The following is an 11,820-nucleotide window of genomic DNA, read 5'->3' on the forward strand; positions in this document are numbered from 1 at the left end:
AATTTATTAATATTTAATAAAATTATTTATATATAAAATTTATAGCGTTTCAGTAAAAGTAGGAAATGCATATTAGAATAATATATACAGGTGTTTGATAAGTAATGATAAATCTTTCGCACAGGAGCAGAATGTACAATTTCCGCATTAAAGATAAGATATTAATTACTAAATTGGTTTTTCAATAATTTTTTATTCACACTATTAACTTTGCAAGAGACAAAAATTGTTTATTTTCTTTTCATAGAGTTTTAAGAATGTTTCCAGAATTTTTTATTAATTTTTTAGTACATGCATTTTGTTGTTTTTACCAACATGAGAAAGTATAGTTACAAATTTTGAAAAAATTCTTAAAAAATTCTCAGAACTTTATGAGAAGAAAATAAATATTTTTTGTCTCTTACAGTTTTTCTGTAAAATTGATAGTATTTGAATAAAAAATTATTGACCAATTTTTGATAATTTTCAGCAATTAATATCTTATTAACTATTGTAAAAATTGCAAAATGGTAGAGGACTTTTCTTCTCAGTTTAGCTCATTCCGCCTCCATGCAAAAGATTTATTGTTACTTATCAAACACTCTATATATAGTAATAGAAATTGTATATTCCAGATGTTTCACTCGTACTACCCTTTTATCTTAACAGAATAAGGTCCAATCGTAAAGGTGTTCAAATAAAAGTTATAGGATATATATTAAAAAAATTTACTTATTGATCTTATCAATTCGACTTTAGATAACATCACCAAGATCAAATCAAGATCACGTCGATTTTTTTTAATGGAACTTTTTATTTCAGTACCTAATAGCCGATGTCGAGAGCTTTTCAAAACATTACAATAAAGTTATTTTTCATTGAATATTTTTCGAGTTATAAGGCTCGAAAGTTATAGTACCGTCGAGATTAGCATTACGCAAGGTGTTCAATCGAAGGTTAAAATCTCTTGAATGTTATTTAGGATCATGTCCTGAATAATATTTGTCAAAATCAAAATCATTGAAGATTGTACCTCTTATTTCCATTTTTACGTAAAAATAAATCCTTAGTGCAAAAATGAAAATAAAAGGTACAATATTTTGATAACAAATTCAGGACATGATCCTGAACAACATTCAAGAGATTTTAACCGTCAGTCGGACATCTTGCATAATACTAATACTACAATTTTCGAACCTTATAAAGAGAAAATACTCAAAAATACTCAATGAAAAATAACTTTATTGTAGTGTTTTGAAAAGCTCTCGACATCGGTTATTAGATATATTACTAAAATAAAAATTGGGTATTCCATTAAAAAAAAATCAACGTGATTTTGGCGACGCCATCTAAAGTCAAACCGATAAGATTAATAAATAGATCTTTTTAAACCCTAAAACTTTTATTTGAACACTTTTATGATTAGACCTTACTCTGCGAAGATAAAAGGATAGTACGGATGGTCTAAAATACCCGGTATATAATAGTGATAAAAATATTATTGATTTAAGTAAATTTATATTTTGTTTTTTAGATTAAATTTAGTATTTTTCATATTGATACTTCATGGAATCGGTGCCTTGATGCCATGGAATATGTTTATAACAGCTAAAGATGTAAGCCAAGACACAATAATTTATAATATTATAATATTGTATAGTTGAAATTTTATAATATTATTTAATATTATGAAATTATTATATTTACAGTATTTTGTCAGTTACAAATTGTCGAAGGAATACACTGGTGTAGATACAAACTATGCGATGAATTTTCTTGCATATCTATCATTTGCATCACAAGTACCAAATTTATTATTCAATTGGCTGAATATATTTTTACAATTTGGGTATGTATACAAAATACATATATTTTTCGTCAAAATATAAATATTTTATGTCTTAATTTATGTATATCTTTAATATGACATTAATAATACTAATAATGCAATTATAAAAAAATATAAATTTTGTTGATCTTAGATTATTTATATAAGTTGTTAAATAATATGTTTTATACTAAAGAGACTTGGCTTTTCAGAGGCAACTTAACGACGCGTATAGTATGGAGTATTTTTGTTTTGGTCTTAATATTTGTTTTTACTGTCATTTTGGCAATGACTGACAGTTCTGGTTGGCCTGGAATATTCTTCTGGATTACTATGATATCTGTAATTATATTAAATAGTAAGTAATTGTTGTTAATTTATTAGTATTTAATACTTTTTTATTTACTATATTATATGTATTATATGTAAAACATATATATATGCAACAAATAATAAACAAGTTTATATTGAAATTAGTATGTTAAATAAATAAAGATATATGAGTATATTCATTAATAGATATTGTCATTATTGATTCTTGATATTTGAATTATATATACATTGATAATTTATGTTTTAGCTGCCAATGGCATTTATCAGAACTCAGTGTTTGGAATGGCAGCTAAATTACCTATTAGGTACACAGGTGCTGTTGTCTTAGGCTCGGTAAATATTAGCTTCAATCACATTTAATAAAGATTGCATAAAAATATTTGTAATTTGTTACATATAAATTTTGTTTCAGAATATCTGTGGAACTTTTACAGCTATAATAAATTTCCTAGCTCAAATAATGGCGCCGAACGCGCGCACTGCCGCAATATATTATTTCATCACAGCTTTATTTATTCTCCTGGCCTGCTTTGACACGTACTTTGCACTTCCAATTAATGTAAGATTTTTATTAAAAATTAACTTTAAGTAAGTCAGATAATTATAAATTTTTATTAATTAATACAGTGATTTATTAATTTTTAAATGTATAAAAAGATTATTTAACTAATGTTAATTGAATTGAATCGTAGAGATTTTATCGATATCACGAGCTTCTTCATCAAAAAGAGACGAACAAAAGACAATTAGAGAACAATTCAAGAGGAAAACATAAATCAGCTTATTGGAAGGTGTTCAAGGCGTGCTTTCCACAATGTGTCAACATATTTTTAATCTTCTTTGTCACTTTAGCGCTTTTCCCAGCTGTCCAATCTGATATACAGTCTTCAGACAAGAATTTTGTGATTCCCTCTGAATATTATAGCAGTGTTATGTGCTTTTTAACATTCAATATCACTGCCATGCTAGGAAGTTTAATCGCATCGTTGGTTCAATGGGTATGTAAAGTTTAATTTTGTGTATTACACACTTTATATATTTATATTTTTTCTGCATGTAATTATACAAAATTATATTATAAAATTATGGTTAATAATATCTCTAATATATTTACTGTACAATTCTATTTGTTTACTGTACAATTTTATTTGTTTATTAATTAACTTTTATTTATTAATTCTTTTTCAGCCGAGCAGAAAGTATCTGGTGATTCCAGTGATCCTACGAGTTGTCTACATACCATTATTTTTGATCTGCAATTATCAGCCGATGGGCGTAGAAAGAATATTGCCAGTACTTATTAAAAATGATTGGGTGTTCTGGGTTATTGCCATTACTATGGGCCTTAGTAGCGGCTATCTATCGTCATTGTCGATGATGTATTGCCCTAGGTAAGCATGATTAATGGAAAATAGGGGAAAAAATTGATATAATATATACACGCACACGCGCGCACGCGCATACACACACACATACACACACACACGCACACACATATATAAAATATTACTATTGAAAAATATTTTGTATTTAGAATGGTGGATTCGCAGTATGCTTCGACGGCCGGCATGTTTGGAGCGGCGTCTTTGATGACGGGGATTTTCACTGGAATTCTGTTTTCCATGGTGATGCCTTTTATCGTGGTTAACATAAAATTTTGATCGTTTTAAAGATAAGATTTAGCAATATGCTTATATTAACTCAGGAGCTAAAAAAAATATTGCAAATTAAGAATGCAGTCTATCTCCCACACACACATAATTACAAATTAAAATGATGTAAAATAACAATTTAAAAGCTTGAAGAAATAACAATGTTGAAGAAGAAAAGTAAAACGTTATTTCTAAAAAACAATTCGAGAAAAGAAATGATATTTCAGAAATGAACATTACTTTCCTCGACACAAATAAGAGAGATGTTTTCCAGAATGCTCGTTTGCTTATATATACGTTAAATACAGACATATGTATAAAGATATATCTAATCGTACAATTCTTTATATAACAATTATATAAGGATAAACTCTTAATTAAGTAAAAGCTATTTGGAAGCAATGCGTGTTTTTTATAAGTGTGTGACTTGGAGTTTCTATTGATTGATAATTTTTAAAATCCCGTTAATAGAAGAAATAGATACGAAAGTAAATTAAGACTATGTAAAGTGCATTAATAATACAAAAATCGTCTCATACAACAGATTTGTATAGGAAATACCAGAATCCATGGTTTTATGAGAATTATAGAAAGTAATTCTCTATTATTACTACTGCCCCTATTACTAAAACCGGACCAATAAGCCTTATTAATAAAAAGAAGTTATGCGGCGCTCCATTTTTTGTATTCAAATAGAAATCGCTAAATAATTATCAGGAAGATCACATATTTAAACCTGTAATTCGTTACGCGTTTAACGCTAAACACATTTTTTATTTATTACAATCACATTTAAAAAAGAATAAAAACATTTAATAGAATTGTTCTCTCATGTGGTGCTAAACGCGTAACGAGAATATAACTCTTAATAGATAAGCATTACATTTTTAAATAGAGTTTACTAAAGTTGTCATGCTGAATTTCCCTGCAAAAAATATTTCAATTTTGAAATTATTATACTAGCTATAGATATGTAATAGTATGAAACTAATTTGAAAGACGAAGCAATTTTAAATTCTAGCAGTTATTTTATGAAATCATTACACATATAATTTTATATTTATGTTAAAATTAAATTTACAATTTTCAAACTTTTTTAAATTCTGTTTAAATTTTTGATAAAATGAAAATCAATTTACAAGTAATACAAAATAAAAGGCCAAGTCTAATAATTTCTTTACATCATAATAGAATATAGCAATGTGATGTAATAAACTTTCATATTATTTATAGCGTTACACTATTCTGTAATTACAAGGTTGTATTTTTTATTTTTTTAATACGGTTTAGTACTTTATTTATTACATAATATTTATATACGTTGCATTTATATAAAAAAATTGCAGTCTCATATTTTTTCAGAAGTCAAAATGAAGTCATTTTTTTAAAACAAATTCGCTACATCTTTATTTTATAATCAATTATTTCAAGTTAAATTTTATTTAGTGCTTTTATGAATTTTTTGTTTTGCAACAGTTGAAACAAGTTATATTACGTCACGAGATGCAGGAGAGTTAAGACTGTTGGCCATCTATTTGATACTAGTCCCCCACAATTTTGATGAGCTTTCCACTTTATACTTGTAGATTAATGAGCGACAATTTTAGAAATTGGAAGTAATTACATTTTTTCGGGCTATGATTATGTTATATAATAATAATTACGTAATCTTTTTTCTCATATATATGTATACAAGCTTATAATGTATGCTTATGTTATTTATGGTTTAGTAGCGATGAATTTTTATGCATTTCAAATAGTCGTGAGATTAAGCTGTACAATAGATAATACTCTTCCATTAAGCCGTACCTGGACGATCTCCATAATTTTTTTCATTGCAACATACATTGCTCTTGTTAAAGATTATTTTTAAATGGATTATAGTTTAAGCTTTAAATATCTATTTTGAATGTTTTTTAAAGATTATACTAAATATGTATATATTAATGTCATAATCACCTTAACATTATTACACAAATTTAACAATCTTTTATTTGTATTTTGAAATTTATTCATAACAATTTTATTGTATGTAATTATAATGCAGTATATTAATTTTGATTACAAGATACATTTTGATACAACTCTTACGTGTCTACGTGTCTATAATTTTATATTTTATTTTTTTTTGTACAGGATTTTCATTTAGATGTTATACTGCGTTATGATACAAGATGTTCCTAAAATGTTCACTTTCACCAAATTGTACTTTACTGATTTTTATCAGATTTTGTTTTAATTTTATTCTTTTTGTACTAATAAGAGAGCTATTAAATCCGAACAATATTAGAGAATATAATGTATCGAAATACTTTAGACAGAAACTCTATATAAGATATAAAATATATTCAGATATTTCAGCAGAAGTGCGAATTTTATTTATTCGCATTTACACATGCATTTTTAATTATGCTAAAGTGTAAGCTTTATAATACATCTATTATCTCTATCAACTTATACTTATGCATAACGATAATATTACTCCAATATCTTTCATCCATTTTCGATTTAACCTTTATTAATCAATGAATGTAACACAAATTCATGACAAACATTTGAAGAAAAAAAAACTCATTTTTTATAATACAGTGATTCTAAGAATTAGATTGTATAGGTTTTACAATCTAATAAATTTAATTAAATTGATCTAATTCATTTAATAAATTATATGTATAAATCTTCTCCAAAAAAACAAAATTATAAAATAAATTATTTGATAGAATCACTGCGTCGCAATTGAAAATGTGTGTTTCTATTCATTACTTTATTAAGAGAAAATAATAGAATGTCTTACCTCGTTATCTTATCAGACTGATAAAAATAACAATTCTAAAACATATTTTGAATTCCTACAAGGACAATCCTCCATATAAAACAACAGACAATAAATGATCAAGGGAATTCGATAAATAATCTAATAAAATCGGAAGACTCATGAATTTAAGAAAGAGAAAAAAAATTGCTAGGGTAGATAAAATATTTTTATATGGATTCTCGGTCACGCACAAATTTCATTCGACGAACACATGTTGTTTCGCGCACATTGTACCATTTAGATTTTAAGTAAACTATTAAAAATATTCATGCATTAGTATTCAATATTAATAAGATATAAATACGCATTCATTTCCACATAAAATAATACAAATCTTAAATAGTATAAGTTGATTCATACATTGTTTGCTTTATCAGCAGTCATTTCTATGTTGGAATGTATGCAATATATCAACTAAGTATAATATGCATACGTAGGGTGATTAAAAATTGCAGTTCTCTTTAATAATTATAAATACACATTAAGTTATTCAAATTATTTTTCGAATATTATAAAAATTCTTATCGCGTTTGAATTCTTTAAAAAATTTAATTTTTAGAAAAAAGTTTAATTTTATGAAGTTAATTGAGTTCATTATTTTTGTAATCTACTAATTTTAAGAAAATTTGAACTTTTAACATTAATTTTGTGCATCATTTTAGTACAATTTTATTCAATATCTGAAGAATTTTTTTTTCATTCGATATAAAATGGATTCTGATAAACCCTACATATGTCAGGACTTTGTAAGATAAGAAATACATGGTTGCGTTTTATGAATAAGTAGATTTATGGAAAACAGTTTGAACCATTCAATTTATTGTAGAAAGAACGTTAAATAAATGAATAAGGATTAACTATCCTCGTTAACAAATAATATTATACTATGTAACAACAAATTACAGTAACATTCTTCATTACGTACCATATTTTTTTTTATACAGGATGGATATTAATAAGTCAATCAAGTTTTCCTTAAAAATAGATGTTATTTCGTTCCAGTATTATTAGTATAGTATACAATTATTATTTAAATAACAGAAATATGGAGCAAAGAGAGGGCCACATAAGCGTCAAGTATATAATACACACACACACACACACACACGCACGCACGCACGCACGCACATACACACACACACACACACACACACACACACACACTTTGTATCAATGCGAGAGTTTACATTACGTAAACCTTTTCAATTTTTTTATATGGAAATACTTCTTTGGTCTTTGGGCAGATTACAGTGCCGTTATTTTCTTGAGCCATTTTTTCCAATGCCTACAACAAAAAATATAATTACGAACATTGGAAAAGGGACAATCATATAATAATATATCATAATAAATATACAAAATTTTATCTTATAATCTCTCGGAGAGAAACATATCATAAGATATGTTTCTCATCATCTCATCATAAAATTTTGTATATTTAATTAAGATATATACTAAAATTTAATTTTTATCACATACACACATATACATAATACATGTATAATCTTTCTTGTATAATATTATAATAAAATAATACTTTTTTATATTTAAAAATATTGTTGTATTGAGTTGTCCGGAAAGTTTGTACCGACTAACCTATATAATTTAATAAATGTATACTAAAATTTAAATTTTCTGCATTTAAATTTTCCTTCAATATCAGCACGAACTTTCCGGACAACCCAATACTTTATATTGATCATATTATCTCTACATATACATTATATATTTTATTAACATTATTTTTTAAAATATTAATATTCTAAGAGTTATAATCTTGTAAATTATTTAATTTATTAATATTTCAATAATTTAACTTACTTGTTCACCATACACATATCCATTCGGCATCATCATAGGCTGATTGTATTCGTTTAGTGGTTTCCCACTTATACTACAAACAAGTCGCGATTGCGAACAATGAGCGAAAGGTAATGGTGCGGCTAATTCATTTAACGCTTCGTTGCAAACTGGACAGCTAGGATTTCGACCTTCTTTATTTGCGCTGTAACATTGGGGAGTTTTGAGAGCCGACAAGCCAGCTTGCAGAGCAACTGTGAATACACTCTGACTTGCTAACTGAAACAATCTGTAGTTTTCCTGTCGAAATGTCTCGATCAGTTTGTCCCATCTATAATATAAAAAAATTCTTATTAATTATTGATTTATATAAATTAAATAAACTACAATTTTCATATCATAAAGTTTTACAATAACTTTGTAACTCTATTTATAAATGACCAATATAAATAGCACAATTGTGAACCTCTTTTCATCCAGTAAATCCTTATAGGGACTCAAGTATGCATGAGCCGGGAAGGCCAACTGACCCATGCAGCACTGAATCTCCTGCAGTTGATAATCGTCGTAATTGGCGAAGTACTTGCGAGCATGCTTCACCGCATCAAGCCGCCTATCAGTTCGCACTAATTCGATAAATTCTTGCACGCGTAAATTGAATTCCATAGTGCTGCCTAGTTTTCTTAACTTCGAACGATTATCGTGACACCAACCGATGCATCTTGCACTTTCATGATTGGCTAAAGATTTTTCCACTTCCCTCGATACCATAAATACATCTGTAAATGTTATAAGATATTGAAGATTGGCAGAGAATTTTTTTTTACTGAGAATTTATAAAATTTTAAAAATTTGATTTGAAAAGAAAATTTTTTAAATATATTTTTGCGATAAATTTTTCGATTCATATTGATCTTCGCCATTTTCTTGAATTTTTTAACTTAATCACATGTGCTTAAATATTACTATTTATTTATTTATAGTCTGTTCTTATTTCAAAATCATCTTAAGTAATATCTAAGATGCTAATTTCTTCGATTGGTTCGTGACATCTCAAAACAAAACAATCATAAGATCTTGAGTATAAGAATTAATTATGAAATACCGGCCTTATGATTCTATTTTTCCTTTTTATTTGTCCTATATTACAATAATATAAGTATTTTGATGCTTGTCTAATATAGCTTCAAAGGTTAGTAAAGAATTCTTTGTGAAGTGTGATAATGATCACTTATCAAACTATATACCAATATTTGTTAGATCCCTAAGTTCGCTACTGTCTGCCAATTTAGTAGCCGTTTTGTAGTATCCCTTGCGAAGAAAATATTCCACAAGCATTCTGTCTAATCTTTGTCGTCTCCATTGATTTACAGCGCTCGAAGAGGTATTAGCGTGATCCTTTAAATGATCTAATCTTCTTTTGCACACCATGCCTGCTTGCAATTCCTCAGCTATGGACTCCTGAGCTTTACGCTTTAAAACTTGAAGCCTAGCGACCACACCACCGAGCAATTTGCTAATTTCACCACTTGCTACATAAGTTCCATCAGTCTTTAAACTTTTCTCAAGTTCATTAGATACTGCCTGAACATGCGATACTTCTCTATCAAGAGTTTTCTGAGCAGAACGAAACTTCTTGTTCAAAAGCTCATATGGAACCTGTGTTTTAAAATTACATTATTGATACGTAAGTAGATTTTGAGAGCTTTCTAATAAAAGATTGGCTCTGAATTAAGCAAAAGACATTGAATTCCGAATTACAAAGTGCATGAGGTATTACTTTGTCCTTCTTTGTTCTTCAGTCAAGGACAAATGATGTATCATGTGCTTTGTGCTTAATTTGAAATGCATTCATATATCAACACAGGAATCATTCTGTCTTTACCTATCACTGAATATTGAACAAAAACATAATGACACTTGTGTCGATATGTGTATGTCTTGCTAGATAACACCCTTTATATATAATATATATTCTATTACATTTCACAATATCATATAGGCATCAAAATTTTTACGAGAGAGATTTAGATTAAATAAGTGTAAAAATATACATTTAATATTAACAAAATTATATAATATGCATTTATATTTTTACATAACAGAGTCCTTTCCTATATATATAGATAATAATTATATACATATACATACATATGTATAATATTCACATCTGTTATGAAAAATTTCATTTCTAAAAATATCTATTCTTTAAAGATTTACATTTAATAAAATATTATCTTTTTCTGATTTTCTTCAAAGATATGCATTTATCTTTAAACATCATACAAATATCATAAAAGATTACTTAAAATTAATTGACAAATAAGTGTATTTATCAATTATACACAATACTATAAATGATAAAATTTTCAAATAGCAAATTACTTTGAACATCCTATATGGGAGCATAAGCAAGTAAGATATAAATGTTTACCTTAAGTGTCGGATGTTCGAGGCTCTTAACATCTGACATATTGGTTAAATGCCCAGAACAATGAGCAATGAGGAGGCACGGAGTGAAGAACACGATGACGAAGTCGATGATCTGATTAGGTATCAATTATTATAAGTCGCGAGACGACGTATATTCACGTCCATGTTAATGCGATCTAATTAGAAAGTAGTTGACGACAATGGACAAAGAACGACGAACTCGAAGGATTGCATCGACTAGCAATTAGCATTCACCTTTAGCCACCTCGCTAGTTCACTCTTTCTTCACATGTGTCGGTTTGTTTACGCCTAATTTGGGTCGGTTTAATGTCTTTCTCTCACTAATGCCTAAAACCTGTATCAAACTTTATTTCGTATTGGAGACGATTTGTGAATTGAAAATTAGAAGTCACCCAATCAAATTATTTTTATCTTTATCTATTTTTTATTCTAATATCGATTGAATTTTAGCAATGATCCTTAAAGATTTATGCCTGTTCAGTTTTCTTCTTCTTCACACGAAAATGGTTCCCTGAATTTCCTGTATCTTCGACGAAACAGATACGATCAGAACAAAAGCAATCACCAGAGGGCTCCGGTAAAGACTGAGATCAGCGCTATAGCTGGAAAACGACTCAAACTATTCAGATAGGTAGCAAGAAAAAAAGGGCCAAGAGAAAAAGAATTATGGAGAAAGATCAACTGATTTAAATATGCCAATAAAAGGCGACAAAGTTTAACAGATGAACGTTTTAATATGAAGTGAAGATCATGGGAGCAAAGGAAAAGTTTTTCTTTAAAAAGGCTCTCAGAAGATCAGACTTTTAGGAATAGTTATGTAATCCCAACAAACAGGATCGGTTCCAATATCTTTGACGCCCTATACAAGATTTTAAAAAGCGCTCTTCGCCTCCCCCTCATTTATTTAATATATAATAATAATAAAATTTCAAACATAATTAATTCACATAAAATATTAA

General features: G+C 27.7%; 2 protein-coding genes across 2 annotated transcripts in view; one reads left to right on the forward strand and one right to left on the reverse strand.

Annotated features, from left to right (window-relative positions):
- LOC108684866 (NADPH-dependent diflavin oxidoreductase 1-like) overlaps nt 1–4,094 on the forward strand; it is a 12,733-nt gene extending 8,639 nt beyond the window's left edge. Inside the window, exons 4-11 of the mRNA XM_018189390.1 lie at nt 1,519–1,595; nt 1,689–1,828; nt 2,020–2,165; nt 2,388–2,473; nt 2,553–2,699; nt 2,833–3,138; nt 3,329–3,531; nt 3,675–4,094. Coding sequence (XP_018044879.1) covers nt 1,519–1,595; nt 1,689–1,828; nt 2,020–2,165; nt 2,388–2,473; nt 2,553–2,699; nt 2,833–3,138; nt 3,329–3,531; nt 3,675–3,801 — 1,232 coding nt within the window. The 3' untranslated portion in view covers nt 3,802–4,094. The remainder of the gene's footprint in view (nt 1–1,518; nt 1,596–1,688; nt 1,829–2,019; nt 2,166–2,387; nt 2,474–2,552; nt 2,700–2,832; nt 3,139–3,328; nt 3,532–3,674) is intronic.
- A 3,696-nt stretch (nt 4,095–7,790) lies between these two features.
- LOC108684867 (macrophage erythroblast attacher) lies at nt 7,791–10,880 on the reverse strand. Its single transcript, XM_018189391.1, has 5 exons — nt 10,842–10,880; nt 9,655–10,066; nt 8,874–9,186; nt 8,429–8,738; nt 7,791–7,892 (listed from the first exon to the last, which is right to left on the reverse strand). The coding sequence occupies exons 1-5, from the start codon at nt 10,878–10,880 to the stop codon at nt 7,791–7,793; spliced, it is 1,176 nt and encodes a 391-aa protein (XP_018044880.1).
- Between the last annotated feature and the right edge of the window lie 940 nt (nt 10,881–11,820).

The sequence above is a fragment of the Atta colombica genome, unplaced genomic scaffold (assembly GCF_001594045.1).
Source record: "Atta colombica isolate Treedump-2 unplaced genomic scaffold, Acol1.0 scaffold141, whole genome shotgun sequence".
In the NCBI taxonomy this organism is placed as follows: Eukaryota; Metazoa; Arthropoda; class Insecta; order Hymenoptera; family Formicidae; genus Atta; species Atta colombica.

Coding starts and splice junctions, on each gene's coding strand:
- LOC108684867 (XM_018189391.1), bottom strand. CDS start 10,880: ATGTCAGATGTTAAGAGCCTCGAACATCCGACACTTAAG. Junction 9,187..9,654: donor TAGGGATCTAACAAATATTG/GTATATAGTTTG, acceptor TAACATTTACAG/ATGTATTTATGGTATCGAGG. Junction 8,739..8,873: donor GATTTACTGGATGAAAAGAG/GTTCACAATTGT, acceptor TTTATATTATAG/ATGGGACAAACTGATCGAGA.